The 23,084-nt window shown below is 39.1% G+C and overlaps 1 protein-coding gene across 3 annotated transcripts in view; it reads right to left on the bottom strand.

Annotated features, from left to right (window-relative positions):
* Positions 1 to 21,898, bottom strand: part of septin9b (septin 9b) — a 51,841-nt gene extending 29,943 nt beyond the window's left edge. The window contains exons 1-3 of one of the 3 annotated variants that reach the window (XM_062997343.1): positions 21,627 to 21,898; positions 10,102 to 10,327; positions 9,367 to 9,641 (exon numbers count right to left, since the gene is read on the bottom strand). In XM_062997343.1, the coding sequence (XP_062853413.1) occupies positions 9,367 to 9,641; positions 10,102 to 10,327; positions 21,627 to 21,660 (535 nt within the window). In that variant the 5' untranslated portion in view covers positions 21,661 to 21,898. Of the gene's footprint in view, positions 1 to 5,995; positions 6,011 to 9,366; positions 9,642 to 10,101; positions 10,328 to 17,902; positions 17,983 to 21,626 lie in introns of those variants that run through there. The other 2 variants (XM_062997344.1, XM_062997346.1) reach the window with 2 other exon arrangements.
* Positions 21,899 to 23,084: the final 1,186 nt, after the last annotated feature.

Raw genomic sequence — 23,084 nt, 5'->3', positions numbered from 1 at the left:
AATCAGTCCAAGTTTAAAACAGTGAAGCATGCTGGGTAATCTTTAAAGGTATTCATGTCTTTAAAGGGATTCATTATATATGCAAACAAACCTAGAAGCAACAGCTTCGTTTATCGCAATCTGGCATAGTGACTAGTAAGCTGTAAAAAGGTGAGAGCAGGTTTGCATTATAGATAGCAATCCAAACTTTTCTTATCCTGGAATCGCTTGTTGTAGCTCTTTTAATATGTTTAAATCAACCTTAGATTTATCAAACAATAAAGTTTCATTTCATTTCTTTTTTTTATCTTCTCACAATTTTAAATGATGATGATAGTAAAGTGTTCCTATTTCACACTAAAATACATTTCATACAAAACTGTACATGAATAAACCATCTGTACTGTCAGTATTGTGGATTTTATTAAGCTCGCGGCAGCAGCAGCATCAAGCAGTGTTCCAGCGTATCATGTGAAAGGCCTAAACGTTGCCTCAAAGTGAACCAAGCACAAAACGCTCATCATGTGATAGCAGCCAAGGACCCATATCAACCAAGACCAAGAACACAACAAGACTTTTTATTTTATTAATTTATTTTTGAATACATTTAGGGGGCAGCAAGGTGGCTTAGTGGGTAGCACTGTCATCTCACAGCAAGAAGGTCCTGGGTTCGATCCCAAAGTGGGGCGATCCAGGTCCTATCTGTGTGGAGTTTGCATGTTCTCCCCGTGTCTGTGTGGGTTTCCTCCGGGTGCTCCGGTTTCCTCCCACAGTCCAAAGACATGCAGTGAGGTGAACTGGAGATACAAAATTGTCCATGACTGTGTTTGATAATAAACTTGTGAAGTAATGAACCTTGTGTAATGAGTAACTACTGATCCTGTCATGAATGTAACCAAAGTGTAAAACATGATGTTAAAATCCTAATAAACAAACTAACATTACATTTAGGACATTTAAACTTATAATTGTGACCATACATGATCCAAACAATTGAGGATTGAAGGCCTTGCTCAAGTCCCTGACCTGGCAGATGCAGGACCTCAACCAGCAACCTCCCGGATAAGACCAGAAAACAAGCCTAAAATTTTACTGGATAAGACCCAGACAAAATCAAGGCCTATCCCACCAGGGATCAAGACAAGACCAAACAGTAAATTTAAAAGCAAAACATTACAAGCAAACATTACAAGCAAAACAATTACAGCTACAAGCTATAAAATATTACTTTCCAAACTATTTTCAAAAGTGCTCAGTAAGTCTTGGTTTTAAATGGAAATGAAAATTACGAAATAAAGCCAACACAGATTTCCTATCAGCCTTAGTAATAAGTTGCTGTTTATCTTTCTACCGATAGAAGCATGATGGACATCATTAAACAGAAAGTGAATAATAAATCTGTATTTTCTTCTCCCACCACGCCTGTCTGTAAGAAAATCTCATCTTTCTTCCTAATTAAAAGCTTCTTTAGTTCACAGCTCCTCTCTACAGCATGACTCAGTTATTTATGATGGTAGATACTATAGATGCTGTCCAGATACATTTAGTTTTTTGGAATGAGATCAGAGGGACAGAACTGAACACTGACCAAATACTGTTTTAGAAGTCAGTTCTGGACATTTCTGTCATAGTCATTTTCTCCACTGGCAAAAAGTTTTGTGCTGAGCAAAACAACTTCAAAAAGCAATAAAAATGATAAACATTACGATGAGTGCTGTACTATCCCTTTGCTGCTGCAACAATGTGAATTTCCCCATTGTGGGACTAATAAAGGATTATCTTATCTTATCTTAAAAAGAGGAAAAGGTTGAAATCTGTTTTAGATTTTTGGAGACAGTAAACTACTTTGTTTCTTTACTCTTAAACAGAATCTTTAGTCACAGATTTTATTCAAGTGAATTATAAATTTACATACTTTATCTCACACTTTTTATTTTGTACCCAGCAGATTTTTTTGAAATCATAATTAAACATTTATAAAAAAAATTTTTTGAAGACAAATCTGTTCCAACCATTCAGCCACAAAAAGAGATATTGTTCTTTAAGTTTGTGCATTTCATTTTTTAATAATCCAACTAATAAATTAGTTTTAAATAATCAGTGTTGTTGGTTTAATTCTTTATTAGTTGCTTCTTTAGTCTAAACTGTAGAATCTGATCAGCCACCTCAATTCTACAGTCTGGAGGATCAGACTTCCACATGATGGTGGGAAACTTGTGTGACCTTTGATCTTTCTGCTGTTGCACAGAACACACACTTCCTGAAACATGATATGGAAAATGTACACACACACACACACACACACACATATATACAAACATATCATCACACACATATACACATAACACACAAATACACACATATCAACACACTCATATATGAACACAAATATAAATACACACACAAAACACACATATCAACACACCACACACACAAAACACCCACATATACACACATAACCCACAAACACTTACATATCAAAACACACATACATAAATACACACACAAAACACAACACGCACTCATAACCCACAAATACACACATATCAATACACACACAAAACACAACACACACAATAAGACACACATAAACATACATGCATATCCACATGTATACATTTACCTAAAAACACAGTCACAACAAACACACAAGATCATTATAATAACAATAAATGATTAATGATTGTGTGTTTGTGCATATTTGTGTGTGAGTCGTTGGACCACATCCTGTGGAGATGAAATGTGGGTTTGATAGGACATCCGTCAAATCTCTCATCACACACACACACACACACTTTGTCCTGTCACATAATTTCTTCAGGTGTGTGAGTGCGCCACCTTCTGTTCATCTACTGTTAAAACATAATCGTACTAATACAGTATGTCACTTATTTATGTCAATAATGTCACTTATTTATTTCTGAAAACACTGGGTGAAAGCACACAGAGCATTGCTCACTCACACCTATCAGTTCTAAAAAGCAGCCAATCTACATACTGACAGGCTCTGGGAGGTAGCAGAAATAAAACGTATATTCCTGATTTTGTGTTGGAAGTGTATTTGATAATGTTTAATATATATATACACAGGATCTCTGCACTAATCCACCATCCTGGAGACAAGGATGTTTTGCCAGTGCCACCAGTCTCCTTGGATGCTCTACAGGAACAGCTGACCTTACCTAAGCTAGGACAGACCAGATGCGATGTCACATCCTTACAATACAACAGTGACTGATGTACAGTCAGTCCAACAGTCCATTAGGGTTCCTTCTCATCAAACTTTGTCTTTATCAACCTTGTTTTCAAAACAGGGGTACAATCATTTGGGAAAAAAGAGCCTTCCTCAAACTGCTGCCAAGTTCGAAGCAGGTAATTTTATTTTAATTTTGCTAGCGATGGATGTGGCTGAACTCAATAATTTGGACACACTGCGTATATATTTTTAAAAAACAGAAAAGTCAATAAAATAAGTGAGCTGGGGTGTTCAAGCTCTAAAGCTGTGCTTTCTAAACTGGCGGTTTAACAGGAACAGCTGGCTGGCTGTGGTCAAAATGGTTTTTCATGTCAGCTGCAAATATGACCCCTGCTGGTTGACTGAGGTGCCTGCACAAGCTGGAGTCATGAAAGAGCTAGGGTGGCCAGGCCAGCCATCCGGTTTTAGGTTGGACAGTCCGTTTTTTCAGCTGCCAGTCCTCCACCCATACAACGCTAAATCCTCCTTTTGGAGTGAACTGGTTACATTTTTTTTATCAATATTATCTGTCATTGGCTCAGGTACATGTCAATACAAATGCTTTGTATTTCATTGGTTTAGCAGCCTCATTTGACCGTAGTGCTACCACTGGCCAATCGCAGAAGGTCCGCCCTCTAAATGCTAGTCTGTGATTGGGTGGTTGTATTTCGCCCGCTCGCTCTGTTCGGCATACACCTCAATGTCAATTAGTACCACAAATTCCTGGCTAATAGTAAACTTTTTGGAGGCAGCGAGGAACAGACTTAAATATCAAAAGTAGACACAACATTTGGTGAGTAAAACAGTAATTTGTTATAGAATTCTTGCTTAAATTGGTCAAAAACTCTGTTATATGGGTTATGGTTTCATTCTGCGTGTTGCAGTATCATGTCCCCCTGTTCCTGGTATGACGTCCTCCTTTTGGGGTGTAATGTCCTCCTTTTTGTGACTATGAATGTGGCCTGCTTAGAAAGAGCATAACGTGACTCTTCGTACATGATAGAGCACTCTGTGCTGCTTTCCTCGGTCAGGGTGGACATGGTGCACACACACACACACACACACTCACACGTAGGGCAGTTATTTAGTAGCTCCAATGAGCCTGAGTGCATGGCTTTGGACTTGTGGAACGAAACCATAGCACATGGAGAAAACCCACACGGACACAGGGTGAACATGCTATGAACCTATTCTATTGTACACATTTCTCAAACGGATGCCTCACTATCCTGCTGCTAGTTCTGAGCTGTGATGTTACACGTCAGAGGAAATCATCTCTTGGACAGCTGACAGACAGGAAACGTTTCCTGGTGTGTGTCTGTGAGGTAATTTCCTGTCCAAACCTCTGCTTAGACAGGAAGTGGGCTGAACTATGAGTATGTTTGAAATGGCACACTGCTCTAGTAAATTTGCTTTATTGCTTCATACTACTCCTGTACCAGCATTCAGAACGATTTTGTTTACTTAAGTATTATGTGGTACCAGGAATTGTGTAATGAGGTGAAAGGAAAAAATCATTAAAGTTTGCATTGTTTATTTTAGCATGTTTTCTTTCTTCTTTTTTCTCATTTGATAAATTTAATAAATCAATTGTGTAATTTTCTTTACCTTCATTAACCATTAATCATGGCGGGGCCAGTTCAAGCAAGAAACACTTATAGCCTGAACAGGACATCAATCAATTGCCGGGCTTCGGCCACTCCGCCCCCAGACATAGCCAATCATTGTCTGTGTAGACACCCAGCCGGCCAATGGCACTGCTAAGATTTGAACCCGGGTCTTATCTCAGCAGTGGTGGGCTAGCCTAAAAGAGAGTTGTGCCATCTGAGTGCCTGGCTTGGATTAAAGATGCTCAAACATCACAGATCATTACGAACCCTTTAAATCTCCAAAATTGCATAATGCAGCTTTATGAAACATCCTGAAACGATCAAACATTCTGAAGTGATCATGGCTCTCTACTTAGAGAAGGCTACACCCTCTAGAGCAGGGGTGTCAAACTCATTTTCACCGAGGGCCACATCAGCATTATTTTGGCCCTCAAAGGGCCGATTGTAACGTATCCTGCTGTGATTGCAGTCTGCTGTTTTTCTTGGAGGCTGAATTCTGCATTTATATTGTCCTCCTTTACCACAGACACGGCCTCATAACACAAGAGACGCACCGGTTTCTCTTCCTGAAGCACAAACTTGTTTTCATTTTCATTAAATTTCCTCCTTCTGCTTAATTTTCTTACTTATCTTTTTGTACATTTTAGGATCATGTGTAAATATGTGTAACATCATCTACTGGTGGGATGTGTCACTTTGCCGGTCACAAAATCAGCCTGCATTTTGAGAGATGCAGTTAATGTAGGATTTTACAGTGTATTTTTAAGACAATCATTCTGTCCTCACTAATAGTTTATCCCTCTTTCTCAGCTAGACAGACAGACAGACAGACAGACAGACAGACAGCTAGCTCTCTTCAGAATATAGTCGGTTTATTTGCTTCCCAGCTGTGTGATACACTGTGTGCACCAGAATGAAGTAAAAATACAAACAATAAAAACAATAAAGAACTTAATACAGTAAAAGCACACAGCTGTAGTCAAGTGTTACATCTGGTACAATATGAGATTTAACCACATGTAAAATAACGAGTTAAAATTGTGTGTAAAGATACTAATTGCTATAGTAACAGTAACAATTGTATTTAATTACGGTAAATTTGTAACTAAAGCGCTGTGATATACTCACTAAACATTTACAAACAACTGAGAATATAAACGCCACTACTTACAGATGATGCTTTGGTATTATACTGCAAGATATTTATCTGTATTTATTTATTATTGTTTACATTACTGACTACGCTACCCCGCGTTCTTTTGCAGTAAAAGTCACATGGCTACTCAGCGAGGTCAAAGTTAGTTGCCATGACTACGATGTCAACAGTTGAATTTAAAGGCGCAGGAGTCCCATTAAATAATAAACGCGTCTCTGTAACGACTCGAACCATCACAACAATCGTACAGTCGTTTAAGCTCTCGCGGGCCGTGAGTTTGACACCCCTGTTCTAGAGTGTGAAGTGTGAGGGGTTTCCTTCAACACACACACACAAACATACACAAAGACAAATATACACACACACACACACACACACACACACCCTGATATCATCACTATTAGTTATCAGAGAGTTAAATTGTAATTTGAATTTATAGATTGCAGATGTGACCGATAACACATTCAACTTCTAACTTCCTGTAATGAGAGACAGGCGGAAAAGAAGCCATCAGCAGGCCAGGCCCACTAACACACATACACACTCACACGCTTAAACCCCCACACAGATCCACACACAGAAGAAAAATACATCATTCTCCCTCATCTGCAGGAATCTGGCAGGCGCATGTGAATATGTGTGTGTGTGTGTGTGTGTGTGTGTGTGTTTACAATATTATGCCTAAGTTTGGACACACTCAGTCAAATGCAACGTTTCAGGGATTTTCTACTTGTGACATTTTGTATCCAATATGTTACATATAGCAAATAAATAGAACATGTACATTGAAATGTGCAAGGTGTTTACTGTCTGTAAAGGAAATAAATGAAATAAAAAAGGTCAGAACAGGTTTAGCATATTACTAAAGGTTCAAAAGAATTTTATCTGTATAAGATCTGTGGCAGTGAACAAACATGCAATGTGAGTGTATGTATAAAGTATATAAAGATATCCGGACTGGGGGTGATGGTGATTGAAGGGAACGCAAAAAAAACAAAACCTACACTTTAATCTACAGAGTATCGACTATCAAACTTACTACTCTCTAAATATCAGCATTAGCTATTTAAAACCCTTAATCATTCCACCACGCCTAATAATTTCTGTCATCATTATTTATTATTATTGTTAGGAGTAGTTGTAGTAGCAGTAATTCATTCTTTTATTGTCTGTTTAACTACCACTTTATCCTGGTCAGGGTCACAGTGGGTGTAATTCACTGGGCGAAGGCTAGTACACACCCTGGACAGGTCACAGGACAAGCACTCTCTCTCTCTTTCTTTCTCTCTCTCTCTCACACACACATAGGGCAATTTGACTGCATGTCTTTGGACTGTGGTAGTAGAAATATATTTTATAAAAACAGTGTAAACATGTGCCTTTTTAACAATATAATAATAATAATTATTATTATTGATATTTGTATTTTTCAGACTGTATTTTCATTGTACTACAAATAAACCCATGGTGAAATAAATTCACTTGGATTAGGAGAAATAAAAACAGCAAAAGAGAGAAAAGAACGATGAAGAGAAAGAAACCAAAAATAAAAAGAGGAAGCTTGAGTTTAATGACAGGTTTACACACCTGGTTCTGGTGACCTCTCTGTAATTACATGTGTTTAGATTGTATTATTTTTATAGATTTAATGTCAAAGCTGAAGTAGAAAAAGTTAAAAGTAAGCAGCTCCTCTCTGTCAAGTGGAAATAACATCCAGTGTTCACTATAAACACCCCAGACACACAGAAATCTTCAAATAAACACCATCCAAAATGATAGCATCTTTATAACAACCAGAACAACCAGAGGTGGGTGGAGTGCTGAAATACATTAGAAATAATTACAAGTGGTTGAACTACATATGACCAAAACTATGTGGACACCCCTTCTAATTATTGAGTTCAGGTGTTTCAGGCAAACCCACCGAAAACAGATGTATAAAATAAATGTTGTGTTTGCAACATTAACATGGGTTGACAAGTTCAGTGTAGAGAAACTCCAGTGGCCACAACAGAACCAGACTAGAAGAGCTGAATCAACTTGCTTGTAAAGTAAAGCAAACCATTTATTCTAAAATTAGTTCCTAAACTCACAAAACTTCTTTTGTCTTTTGAATGGGCAGAAATTCCCACATACACAGTCTAATGTCTTGTGAAAAGCCTTCCCAGAAAAGTGTGAAGGTTTTTATTGAGTACATAATGGCTGACCAATATATTGGGTAAGAATCAAACTGTGAAGACAAACTATGAAATTTAGGACTTTATTTAACACAATCAGTTTAAACTTACCAGTAAGGCCCTGCGTTAGGTGTGTTTGGGCAGGTGTAAAATCAGTTTCTTAAGCTGATATGATCTTAAGTCCACCTAAAAACATGGGTTTCACTGAGTTTGGGTGAGGAACACATACTGTGTAAATGCCAACCTCTCCAAAGTCTGGCTAATGTGACTCTTTATTGTGACTGGTTGAAGGTGCTCGGGTGGCACAGAGATCTACAGTATTATGATAGCCTAGGTGTTCTATCGACTAACCGGGCATATACACAGACATGATTGACTATGTCTGAGTTGGGGGCATGGCCAAAGCCCTGCAATGGATTGGCACCATGACATTGGGGCAGGAGTATTCCAGAGGATCCAGACCTGCAATGGCCCTGACCAGGACAAAGTGGTGGATGAAAATGAATAAATGGCTAAATATACTACATAGCTTTTTATTTCTGTATCAAAAATATGATGTTAGATTTGGGTTAGGATGAACGGTGTGTGTTCACTGAAGCAATAAGCCCCACCAGACAAAACCAGAATCTATCCTGGGTGTGAACCATGTATACAAACTGTACTTTATATCACAGTGGGCTTTAGGGCTGTCTGTAAGGAAAAAATCCCCTGCTTCAAAATCTGCAGATCAAAGGTGATTGATGCTGATCAAGCTTCTAAGCTTATAGGAATCTTAGATGATGTATATATATTTTGACCAAGCAGACTTTCAGAATGCTCAGACTGGAAGATTTAAGTCATTTTAGTTTGTGCCACTTAAGAGTTAACAGTCGGCACCTGTTGGCAAGTTAAAAGTCTTTGTAAAGAATAAAAACATGTGTGTTCGGGTGAGGCAGCAGTCTAATGCGCTAGCTCATCACCACTGAGATCTTAAGCTCTCAAATACCATCTGTGCTTTCTACCTAACTGGGCATCTAAGACACAGTTAGATGTGTCTGAGGTAGAGAGGTTGACGGGGGTTCATGTGACTTTATGTGAATCTGCCTTTGGCAGGTAAAACAGCAGAGAAAAGACTTGTTGCACATGCTGTGTGCTAGTCTACAGCTATGATGAGAGAAAACAGCTATGTTGGGAGATACCCAGTTGAACAGGTAAGAGATGTGAACTTACTGTGTCCATCATTACTGGGAGACCTTCGTCCCATCTGATTGGGAGTTGTGATTGAAGGATGATGAGGAATTTCTTGACCTCTGACCTCAGGTGCCTTGCTGATGCTGATCTCTGGAGACTCGTTCCTCTTAAACGTGGTCTCAGGGGGTTTAGCGCTGGCAGCAACTTGGGTCCGGCTGATCGAAGTGGTAGTGGTAGGAGTCTTATTGAAAAGCTTCTGTGTCTCTGGAGCTTTGCTGTCGGGCCTCCTCAGGTTGAATCGAGCAACGCCAGGGCTGAGAGAAGAAACACAGGTTACCTTAAAGAGGAGCATTAATGAAATGCTGATGTTACTGACTGTAACATTTTCTGCTGCAAACTCCCACTCTGACCAAGGATCCAGTTTATCACACACACCAACTGCTTCTTTTCACTTGACAGAGATGTTTTACGCATTCGACTCAATCAGCCAGCAGAGGCCACAGGAGCAGTAATGAGGAACCACCCCCACCACCATCAGCAATTTTATCCATTTATCAAACTGTAACCAATCAGCAACTGAATGATGAGATTTACTGGCAAGTAATTCTTTTATCATAATTTCTTCAATAATGCAATCATAAAAATCAACTATGGCAGAAGTTCAAACAGTTTCTGATCCATTTTAAATCTAAACCATTTCTTCACCCCCTAGTTTATTATGCTTATATAAGAAATGTAAAAAAGTGTATCAGTTGTAGTAAAATAGCTGTATACCTGGGTGAGCTGTCAATGGCTTTTCCATTATTAAACTCAATGTTGAGTTCGGCACAACGTGGTCCCAGTTCAGGGGTTCGTGGTTTAAGTTTGGAGATGTTGGTACTATTGGTACCAAGCTCATGATGGCGACTGACGGATGGAGATGCGGAGCTGCGCTGAATGGATGGAGAACGACGCACGTGAGAAGAATCTGCATTCTCCACCTCAAATGACCTCTTCAAAGCTGCAGAAAACAAAAAAAGGATTTCAGGACATTACACTGATGTCATTACATCTGATAAATGTGCAGAATCAGAATCTTTATATTACCTTTCCATAATGGAAGTAACTTTTAAATTAATATTAGGAAATACAATTGTTAAATTGTTGCAGAACTTTGTTCAACTCTACTACATAACGTTGTGTTCGAACTTGTGGCAACAGTTTGAAAAATGCCCTGTGGGAATGGTCTGGAGACTGGTGTAAAAGAAGCTGACTGGTCTGCACAGAGGCCCAACATGGGAGAACCAAAAACCATGAACGCCAACCAGTTAGTGATTGTTGGCAATGTTTTGGTGATTTTATTACAGCGTGTGTATTTTTTATAGTGGAGAAACTGTAAAGAAAAAAGAAACAAGAAAGAAACCAGATATTTATTTAAGGGACTTAAAAAACATTTAAAGTCTTTCTGAAATTTTACTTCAAGTTTAACACATGAGCTGAAACGTTAGTGACGAAGCCGGAGTGTGTGACTCACGTAGGAATAAAGAAACAATTGTTCACTACAGATGAGGTGTTGACATGACAGGACATTCACAGAACACTAATAAAGTGCCAACAATAATCACGGGCAGAGATGTAGGGGTCTAACGCCTCTGAAACTCATGACGTCCAGGGTTATCGCCATGGCAACAAAAGTGAACACCAATAGCTAAGCAGAAACGGGAAACAGCTCTACCCATGACTTCCTGGATTGAAGTTTGGAAACTTCTCCATGTCTCTAGCAGCTCTGGCAACAACAGCTGTGTGTGTGTGTGTGTGTTTGTGTGTGTGTGTGTTTGTGTGTGTGTGTGTGTGTGTTTAACAGCTGTTGGGCTGCACTGAAATTTGGGCATCCAAAGCTACACGCTCCCACTGCAGCTGCTCAATCTAACCTCACACACACACACACACACACACACACACACACACACACACACACACACACACACACATACACCAATCAGGCATAACATTATGGCCACATTCCTAATATTGTGTTGGTTTCCTTTTGCTGCCAAAACAGGCCTGACCCATCAAGGCATGGACTCCACTAGACCCCTAAAGGTGTGCTGTGGTATCTGGCACCAAGATGTTAGCAGCAGATCCTTTAACTCCTGTAAGTTGTGAGGTGGGGCCTTCATGGATCAGACCTGTTTGTCCAGTACATTTCACAGATGCTCGATTGGATTGAGATCTGGGGAATTTGGAGGCCAAGTCAACACCTCAAACTCGTTGTTGTGCTCCTCAAACCATTCCTGAACTATTTTTGCTTTGTGGCAGGGCGCATTATCCTGCTGAAAGAGGCCATAGCCATCAAGAGATACCGTCTCCATGAAAGGGTGCACAATGCTTAGGTAGGTGGTACGTGTCAAAGTAACATCCACATGGATGGCAGGACCCAAGGTTTCCCAGCAGAACATTGCCCAAAGCATCACACTGCCTCCGCCGGCTTGCCTTCTTCCCATAGTGCATCCTGGTGCCATGTGTTCTCCAGGTAAACGACTCATAGGCACCTGGCCATCCACGTGATGTAAAAGAAAACAGGCAGGTCATACGAAGCGATTGGGTGTGTAGTGACAGCGGATTTACAATCAAGAGTTGGAAATGACTAAATTGGGAGATGAAGGGGGAAAATCCAAAAAAGAATAGAAAAAAGCAAGAGGAGGGGCTGTTTTGTTCCTGCATGGCAGAAGCTGAAGTAATGTCAAGCTAGCCTGACTGTAAACAATAACGCATGTATATTTGATTATCTGTAACTACGTCAATTTGTACATGCACTCATATACACAAACACAAATGATCTGTGCACACCTACCTCACTTAACACACACACACTGTGTATATGAAGATAAAGACCCTATTATAGTTCAAGAGGAAGTTACTCATCAGTGACAAAAAGACACACCAACACACTCATCTCTAGTGGCTTAAACACTTGCCAAACGAGAATGAAAACACACACACACACACACACACACACTTACTTAAACTGCACAGGAAAACACAAAAGACTCAGAAGTCAAGAAACTTCTAATTTCCATACTAACTTCACAACATGTTAAAAGGTCTAACAGCACATCAACCTGATTGTAGAATTAATTCATTTGGTCAGGGTCACGGTGTGTCCAATTTTCCTGAAATTACTGTGTGCAATGCAGTAACACACCCCCAGACCTGATGGAAGGAGCCTACTGTAAAATTACTATAAATCATATTTCTATTATTATATTCCTGTTTATTTTCCTCAGATACATCTCGGTACATCCACTCTATTCATGTTTGCTTTTGATGACATGATGCTCTAGTAGTGTTTGCAGAGAAGCAGCTCCATATCATCATACTCCCACCCCCATCTTTACTGTAGCTTTTGTGTATGGGATCATAAGCATCTGTTAGTCTCTCTTACTGTCCTGATCATTAGCCTGAGATCATGCTGAGATGATGGTGAAGCTAGAATTCCAACTGTGGATCATGGAAGGATTTAATGTCTGTTGGAATGTTTAAGGTGTTTGCAGTTAGAAGTAAAAAGTGAGTAAAAAGTGAAATAGTAACAACTAACAAATATGCTACATTTATTCTCTGGACTGGTGTAAACCACACTGCCATTGGATTATAGACCAGTGAAAACAGATGATCTAAAATTATATATATACAGTGTATCACAAAAGTGAGTACACCCCTCACATTTCTGCAGATATTTAAGTATATCTTTTCATGGGACAACACTGACAAAATGACACTTTGACACAATGAAAAGTAGTCTGTGTGCAGCTTATATAACAGTGTAAATTTATTCTTCCCTCAAAATAACTCAATATACAGCCATTAATGTCTAAACCACCGGCAACAAAAGTGAGTACACCCCTTAGTGAAAGTTCCTGAAGTGTCAATATTTTGTGTGGCCACCATTATTTCCCAGAACTGTCTTAACTCTCCTGGGCATGGAGTTTACCAGAGCTTCACAGGTTGCCACTGGAATGCTTTTCCACTCCTCCATGACGACATCACGGAGCTGGCGGATATTCGAGACTTTGCGCTCCTCCACCTTCCGCTTGAGGATGCCCCAAAGATGTTCTATTGGGTTTAGGTCTGGAGACATGCTTGGCCAGTCCATCACCTTTACCCTCAGCCTCTTCAATAAAGCAGTGGTCGTCTTAGAGGTGTGTTTGGGGTCATTATCATGCTGGAACACTGCCCTGCGACCCAGTTTCCGGAGAGAGGGGATCATGCTCTGCTTCAGTATTTCACAGTACATATTCATGTGTCCCTCAATGAAATGTAACTCCCCAACACCTGCTGCACTCATGCAGCCCCAGACCATGGCATTCCCACCACCATGCTTGACTGTAGGCATGACACACTTATCTTTGTACTCCTCACCTGATTGCTGCCACACATGCTTGAGACCATCTGAACCAAACAAATTAATCTTGGTCTCATCAGACCATAGGACATGGTTCCAGTAATCCATGTCCTTTGTTGACATGTCTTCAGCAAACTGTTTGCGGGCTTTCTTGTGTAGAGACTTCAGAAGAGGCTTCCTTCTGGGGTGACAGCCATGCAGACCAATTTGATGTAGTGTGCGGCGTATGGTCTGAGCACTGACAGGCTGACTCCCCACCTTTTCAATCTCTGCAGCAATGCTGACAGCACTCCTGCGCCTATCTTTCAAAGACAGCAGTTGGATGTGACGCTGAGCACGTGCACTCAGCTTCTTTGGACGACCAACGCGAGGTCTGTTCTGAGTGGACCCTGCTCTTTTAAAACGCTGGATGATCTTGGCCACTGTGCTGCAGCTTAGTTTCAGGGTGTTGGCAATCTTCTTGTAGCCTTGGCCATCTTCATGTAGCGCAACAATTCGTCTTTTAAGATCCTCAGAGAGTTCTTTGCCATGAGGTGCCATGTTGGAACTTTCAGTGACCAGTATGAGAGAGTGTGAGAGCTGTACTACTAAATTGAACACACCTGCTCCCTATGCACACCTGAGACCTAGTAACACTAACAAATCACATGACATTTTGGAGGGAAAATGACAAGCAGTGCTCAATTTGGACATTTAGGGGTGTAGTCTCTTAGGGGTGTACTCACTTTTGTTGCCAGTGGTTTAGACATTAATGGCTGTATATTGAGGTATTTTGAGGGAAGAATAAATTTACACTGTTATATAAGCTGCACACAGACTACTTTTCATTGTGTCAAAGTGTCATTTTGTCAGTGTTGTCCCATGAAAAGATATACTTAAATATCTGCAGAAATGTGAGGGGTGTACTCACTTTTGTGATACACTGTATATATACAGTATATATGTGTGTGTGTACAAAAAACACAGCGTTTGTTATATTTACTTTGACTTTTATTTTACTGCAGACAGAATGAACACAAGATATTTCATTCTTTGTCAGGTCAACTTCATTTAATATACAACCCCAAATCACAAAAAGTTGGGACAGTATGGAAAATGCAAATAAAATAAAAATGCAGCGATACAGTATTTCATGTTTTGTCTACTCAACTTCATTTCATTTGTTAACATACCTCTATCCCTGCATTTCAGGCCTGCAACACATTCCAATTAAGTTGGGCCATTTTAACAGTTGATTGTAATTATTATTTGGTAAAAAAGTAGTATCCATTAATAGCTGAGTGTTTAAGGAACAAAGATGACAGAGGATCTCCAGTTTGTCAACAAATGTGTGAGAAAATGATTGAAATGTTCCTCATAAAAGATTGGAAGGGATTTGCATATTCCCCCTCTACAGTGCATAATATCCCTAAACAATTCAAGGAATCAGGAGGAATTTCAGTGTGTAAAGGGCAAATGCGCGAGCCTAAACTGAACACCCGTGATCTCCAATCTCTCAGATGGCACTGTATCAAGAACCATCATTCATCAGCAGCTGATATAACCACATGAGCAAGGGATTACTTTGGCAAACCTTTGTCAAGCACTACAATATGAAGTTACATTCACAAATGCCACCTAAACTTTTATACTGCAAAAAAGAAGCCTTATGTTAACCATGTCCAGAAGCGGTGTTGAGTTCTCCTGGGTTGGAGGCATCAGGGATGGCTATCATACAGTGGAAATGTATTGTGGTCAGATGAATCAGTATTCCAGATCTTTTTTGGAAGAAACGCACGCTGTGTGCTCTGGACCAATTTTGAAAAGACCTTTCAGACTGTTATCAGCAACAGTTTTGGGGTTAGCTAGGGTCTGTCATTGACTCTGATTCCTTTAGAAAAGTATTTTAAAGTAACATATGCTGCCTTCAAGATGTCATCTTTTCCAGAGAAGTCCATCCATTTTTTAACAAGACAATGCAAACCACACACTACACACATTACAAAGGCATGGCTGCGAAAGAAGAGGGTACAGGTACTGGACTGGCCTGCCTGCAGTCCTGACCTGTCCCCAATGAAAATTGTGTAGAGAATTTTTCAACAAAAAATTTGACAACAACAACCTTGGACTGTTGCACATCTTAATGCATGTTTGCAAGAAGAATGGGACAAAATAAAACCCGAAACACTTCATCACTTGGTATCATTGGTGGCAAAACATGTTTTAAATGTTGTGAGAAGGAATGGCAGAACAAAATGGCAAAAAGTGGTAAATGCTTTACAGTCCCAAATTTTTTTGAATGTGTTGCAGACCTGAAATGCAGGAATGGATGTTTATTAACATATAAAATGAGGGTGACCTAACAACACATGAAATATGTTATTATATTGTCTGCAAAAAGGAAAAAGTCAAAGTAAATGGAAGAAACACTGTGTTTTTTATTTGCATTTTTTCATGCTGTCCCAACTTTTCCTGATTTGGAGTTGTAATCAATTTTGCTTCAATATTTATGTTAACTAGTAAAAGTCTAAATAATCTAAATTGACACCAGAAAGTTTCTTTTTCTCTCTGTGAATGTGAAACTCCCTTCCTAGTGTTCCCTGGTATTAATTTTACAGTCATTAGAACTGTACTGAAGGGATGGAACAATAATCTTCCAAAAGATCTGTGCTCAATTTCTCTTTTGATTATTGGAAGTGAAATATCATGTCACACCAAAATCTCCCACAGGTGTTTAACCAGGTTGTTTAAAACCCCATCATACAAGTGATATCCTGTTAATATTCATCCATAAATTCAGTCAGTCCTTGTGTTCTGTAGATACAGGAATCATCAGCCTGGAAGAGACCAGTCCCGTCAGGGTAGAAATGGTGTCTCTGGCCTAGTAATTGGAAGGTCACTGGTTTAAGCCGCACCGCTGGCAGGTTGCCACTTTTGGGCCCCTGAGCAAGGCCCTTAACTGTCAATTGCTGGCACTGTATATGGACACAATTGTAAGTCGCATTTGATAAAGTTGTCTGCTAAATGTCGTAAAGCAGGTAATTAATCTGTATTAGGTAATTATTCAGGGATTTTCCCCTCCTAGGGGACAAGTGAATCAAAGCCATGTTAGCAAAATAACATGACCACATGACCCCATTGATGTAGGGGGACAAGCTTTTAGGCATGTACTGTTCCCTTAATGTGTGTCACACTTGCTTTTAATCACTTGCAGAAAAGAATGATACAGGATGACTCAATAACATCTCAGTAGAACAGCACCAGCATTTTTCTTCAATTACTCAGCATTCTGTAGATATGCTATAAAATTCTATTATCTATTAATCAATCAACCATTTATCTAACCAAACACCTAATCAATCAATAAATCTATTTATCAATCAAGCAACCAATAAACCAAACAATGAATAAAAGCATCGGTAGCTCAATGGTTAAAGTACTGGACTTGTGATCAGAAGGTTGCCTGTTCAATCCCCACTATCGCCATGATTCCACTGTTGAGCTCCTGAGCAAGGCCTTTAATCCTCAATTGCTTGTGTATATTCAGTAATAAATATAAATCACTTTGGATAAAAGTGTCTGCTAAATGCCATGAATGTCAACCATCCAAACAACCATTAAATCAATTTATCTATAAATCAATCAATATATTTATCAATCATCCAACAAACCAACAAATCAATCAACAAACCAATCAATTGATCTATTAATCAACCAACCAACAAATCAATTTATCACAAATAAATCTTTTATTAATCTGTTAATCCGTTCTTTCTATTTATTTCTTGAATTGATCAGATTTGTTGTTCTTTCCACAGCTTAAAAAAGTCCTGCCTTCTGTTAGACGTCTGTTCTTCCTCAAAGTCAACAAAAAACCAGAAACACCAGAAACACAAATTCAACCACATTGCACTTCATGAAAACTTCAGTCACATGAAAGTCACATGATAAATAAAAAACAGCAAAATGCTGAAATACAAAGCACTTATTTAATATTAATACTAGTTTTTAAACTCCATCAGTCTGCACTAATGCAAGTACAATAACACACACACACACACACACCACACATATGCACACACACACACACACACATATGAACACACCAGGAATGAGGGGGTGAGACCAGGGTAAGTTGGAAATGAAATGTGGGGAGGTCAGGGTAAGATCGGGAATAGACAGGGAAGAGACAAGGGGAAACTATCTGTGTCCTACCTGAGATTCTTTCTCTGTCCATTTTTCTGCATTACTGATCCACATGGAGCTCTGAGCCGAGAGTTCACTGTATTATTCACACTTCCTCTCTCTCTCTCTCTCTCTCTCTCTCTCTTTTCTTCTTCTCCTTCCTTTATTCACACACTTCCTCTATTCAGCAGTCCAGTTAGTCACACGCCTTCCCCTCCTCCTTCCCTCGTTTGCTCCCTCGCTCTCCTTCTCTTTCTTCCTTTTGTAAGTTCCTTCTGAGAGAACAACCAGAAGAACCTCATTCTCCCTCAGATTCTTTCAACTCTTTTCAAAGAGCTGTAACTTTTCACCTCCCCTGCTCCTACACTTATTCTTCCTTCCATTTATGTTCTTTCTTTCTGTCTTTCTTTCTAGCACACTTTTCTTACAGGTCTTTTTCACTGCACATGCAAAGACAAAAACTGACCCAAGCAGGAAGCGAATGAAGTGTGCAGTTCTAGCTCTACTCCATTTTTTTTCTCTAATATGAAAGATGACTGTGTTTTTTCCAGCAGTGGTTTCCAGACTTTTTTTCAAAGTGGGATGAAGGTTATCATATAAAAATAACTGAAGCTGAGTTTTTACTGTGTGATTTCAGTGCTTTTATAAGATCCTCACTTGATACAATCTATATACCGGAAAATATCCTGTCCAACTTTATGACACACCGAGCAATATCATGTGACTGAGTGTCTGATAATACAATCAGATTCTGTAACATCAGGCTTGTGAATACACCTCACTGTCATCAATCAGCAGCTTTCAGACTTTCCAGACACTGGAAGAACTTTGTCGACAGAACTAAAGCAGATGCCGGTGAGCAGCAAGATTATGAGAGAATGTCAGCACTATTAAATGTTATATACCAGTATAAAATTTTGATTGTGTAATGTGTACAACAGTAAGTAAACTTAATGGCCCAAAGTATGTGAATACCCTCTTCATTATTGAGTTCAGGTGGTATAGTTACACTCATTGCTAACAAGCGTACTAACTGCTAATCTAGTCTCTTAGCATTAACCAGCATTAACAGCCTGATCACAGAATCTGCCATGTAACTGTGCTTGGGCGAGATAAGAGCTAGCACAGCAAGTTGACTGACAGTGTTAGTGTGTGCGCCTTATACATCAGTGCTTTAGTTGCAAGTTAAAAAAAAAAAAAAACTGAAAATTTTCAAATGAGTGTTGGATGACTTTCACAAACTGTGTAAAACAAAATGTTTGGGGTTTTTTTTCCACAAATTTCCTCCCAAACTAGTCGTAACCAATTACCCGATTGCATTGTGCCTTCTCTCTACTGATGCTGATCTCCACTCCTGATTGAAAAGAGCGAGACCCCTCCGACACGTGCGCAGTAGCCGACAGCATCTTTTCACCTGCACTAGGTGAGTTCATATGCGGATCAGCTTTGTGTACGGAGAGACACACTGTGATCAATGCATTATTCCTCAACTCAGTGCAGGCACCATCAACCAGCCAGCAGAGGTCATAACTGCATCAGTTATGAGGTCCCAGCTCCGGCTCCCACCCTGTATGAACAACAGGCCAATCGTTGTTCATGTAGCCGCCCAGCCTGCCGGATGGCAGAGCTGAGTTTCGAACCAACAAGTTCGAAATGTCAGCTCTGGTGTGCTAGCGTGTTTTACTGCTGTGCCTCCTGAGCAGCAAAATGTGTTGTGTTTTTACAAGTTTACTGTTTAAATGATCTAAAATAATTTAGTGTCACCAAGCTTGACAGTTTTTGTGCTGACCTTGCCTCTAAGAGCATTTTGGAACCCGATAGTAAATGCTGTACTGGAGGACAGATCATTTTTACACTACACTGCATGCTGTGAACTTGTGAGCTGAGCTGTTGTTGTTTAAGATGTTTTTATTTCCCAACAACAGCGCACTTACAGTACAGCAAAGCGACTCTGTTAGATCCAAAGACAGCCATGCAAAATCAAGTCATACACACACACCCACACACAGTCTCATGAGCCCTCCAGGCACAAGTGAACATATTGTAAACACACACACTCACACACTTAAACATTTACGTAACATTTTTCTAACAAAGCAGATGGGTCAGAGTCGGGGTGTACATGTGACTATGTGCAACCATGTGGACACACAGAACTAAATTTGGCAACATTAATAGACATTACTTTCAAATCTGGCCTTTGACCTTTGAAGCTTTATTACTGCTGATGTTCATGTATTATATAACTGTGTGTGTGTCTGTTTGTGTTGTTGCCAGTGGTGCAGAAAGAAAACATAGACCATATGAATAAAAAACAGATACGTTATGCAGAAACACACACACACACACACACACACACACACACACACACACGAAACTACACATTAATGAACATCATAACTTTCAAATCTGTGCATGTGCGTGTTGAAAAATGAACACACTATTATTTTATAACATAACTATAACATTATTTATTTTCACTTAATGCTTCATCCTGATCAGGGTCACAGTGAGTCTGCATAGACACACTGGGTGCAAGAAGGGAATACAGGGCATCTTGCACTTACCCATTCAATTGAGGCTAATTTAGACCAGCCACCACAACTTTTGCAAGTTCTGTGGGGGTTAATGAAAACTGAAGCACTTAAACACATGGAGAACATACCAAATGTGTTACAGACACTGACCAGAGTGCACTAATATTTCCGTACAAGTGTGAACTAATGAGCTGTGTGGTCAACCAGTGTTTTAATGAGCTGAAGGCTGTTCAATTTCTGCATAAACCGTTTCATAGTTCCAAATACAATATAAAACCCTTATTTACAGTATGTTATTAATACATTGTTGTGTTCTACATAACATGTAATACTTTTCTTAGAGGTTCAAATATTTCTTCATGTGATAATGCAGGTTATATAGTATAAAATTATCAGAAAAATCAAAAGCCATATAAATGTTTGCCTTTTTATTTCTGTATATAGTATAGAGATAGAATTTCTTTATTGTCATATATACATATACAGATGTACAGTACAACTAAATTCTTTCTTTGCATATCCCAGCTTGTTTGGAAACTGGGGTCAGAGTGCAAGGTCAGCCATTGTACAGCACCCCTGGAGCAGACAGGGCTAAGGGCCTTGCTCAAGGGCCCAACCGTGGCAGCATGGCAGAGCCAGGATTCAAACTCTCAACCTTTTGATTGATAGCCCAAAGCTCGACCCACGAGGCTACCACTGCCCATAAGTGATTTGAGATGTCTTTTTTCAACAAAAATCATACATAATATTGGTCCCATGGTAGATATATTAGTTCTTCTTATGTTAGGGAGAGATAATGTCCTTTTATCAAAGTGATGACACTACACAGACTTTTCTATTTTAAAAAATTGTGAAACCACTGTTTACTTTAGCATTATGGAAGGGAATTCACACAAAAAATAAAATGACAATTAAAACAATCAAATATAATGTAAATGTAAATAAAAAATGCCAGTGTGATTTCCTTGTATGCCTTCTCATTTTGGTTAGAAACATTAAATGTCAAAATAATAAAGAAAACACAATAAAAGTGTAATTAATACTATTAATAAAAGAAAAATTAAGAATGTGTTTTTCTGCATCGATAAACAATAAATTCCTAAATAAAATAGACGGTTTAAACACACAAAGAAATAAATTGTGTGGGTGTGGGAGTGTAAGAAAAGTATGTACATTTATTAAAATATTACATAATTCCACCAAAAGAATCGACATACCTTGCTGTAATGTTGCTTTCTTCATCCTCTTCATTAAGTCAGTAGTAATGTTCAGCTGTAGTGGTGAGAGTTCCTCCACCTATACGTTCTGATCGTCCTCTACGTTTAGTACATTCAGGCCATGATGACGAGTATTTTTCACTAAAGAGCAAAAGAGTGTAAGAAAAGAAAAGAGAGAGAGGACTGTACACGTGAGCCCTAAATCAGCAGCTTCAAAGCACGCATAGCCCATTATTAACGCACAACTGGATGTTTTGAGGTCTTTAAGTATTTCTGGTATCTGTGGTGTAAGAGCTGCACTTTTTTTTGTTGAACGGATCAGTTCAGTAAGGGTGGATCAGTGTAAAAGCAGTTTTTGTGCCCTGGTGCAGTCCAGGGTAACATACTCAGGTCGGCCTAAAACTAATGGCTTGAGGATTGATGTCCAAAAATAATGAGTCTAGATATATCAACCACAAACATAAATGTGTATGTGTATAAAATCAGGTATAGAAAAAATAGCATGCGTTCAACTGTTTGGGAAGTGCCCTTTCAACTGATTTTGGAATGCATCTGTGGGAATTTGTGCAAATTTAGTCAAGAGAGCAGTTATGAACTCAGACATTGATACTGGATAAGAAGGCATCACAATCACAATCAATGTCCCAATTCACCCCAAACATTTTACAGGCGTTAAGGTTATGGCTCTGTGCAGGCCACTGGTGTTCCTTTACACCAAACTGGTCAAATCTTGTTCTGATGAATCTTTGTGCAAAGAAGCACAGTCATGCTGACACAGGAAACAGTTTTTCCCTAATTGTTGCTAGAAATATGGAAACATTTTTCACTAAGTGCATTTATAAAGCATTTGGTGTGGCTTAAACACGTGGACTCAATAATTATGAGAGTTGTCTACACTAATGTTTATTGTTACTGCGCCACCCAGTGATCAAATCAGAGACTTCACACTGTGGAGTAAAGCATTTATTCTCATGGGTTTTCTGCAGGACGTTACATGAGAATGCTCGTGTAGAAACAGACCCCCTGTAGATGCCTCATCTGTACTTTTTATTGGCTTTTTTGGAGCCACTATTTCATCTTTAAGCTAACTAACAACTCAGTCATTCAGCTTGTTTTTTTCTTTAGTAAAGCAGGATATATCTAAGTTTGTGTAGATATTTTGGAGCATCAGTAAGGAAACACTCTTAATTACACATTACTGTCCTGCTGAATAATTTAAAAACGTTAGATTTTTTTTTTTTTAAATAGTCAGACAGAAACCAATGTAGTACAGAATATTTAAATGTTTTATGAATAAATATATAGTATTTTGCTTATCTGAATGTAAATGATATTTAAACCAGAGAAAACTAAACTTAAGGCAACATTAAACTACTACAGTAATACATCAGCTCAGATCTGCCAAAATGCCATTAAATAAAAATAAAAAAACTTTATTTATAACAATATAAAAGGCGG

This window comes from Trichomycterus rosablanca, chromosome 6 (genome assembly GCF_030014385.1).
Source record: "Trichomycterus rosablanca isolate fTriRos1 chromosome 6, fTriRos1.hap1, whole genome shotgun sequence".
NCBI lineage: Eukaryota > Metazoa > Chordata > Actinopteri > Siluriformes > Trichomycteridae > Trichomycterus > Trichomycterus rosablanca.
Note: the sequence above shows the minus strand (reverse complement) of the source record. Positions and strands in the feature narration are given on the sequence as shown.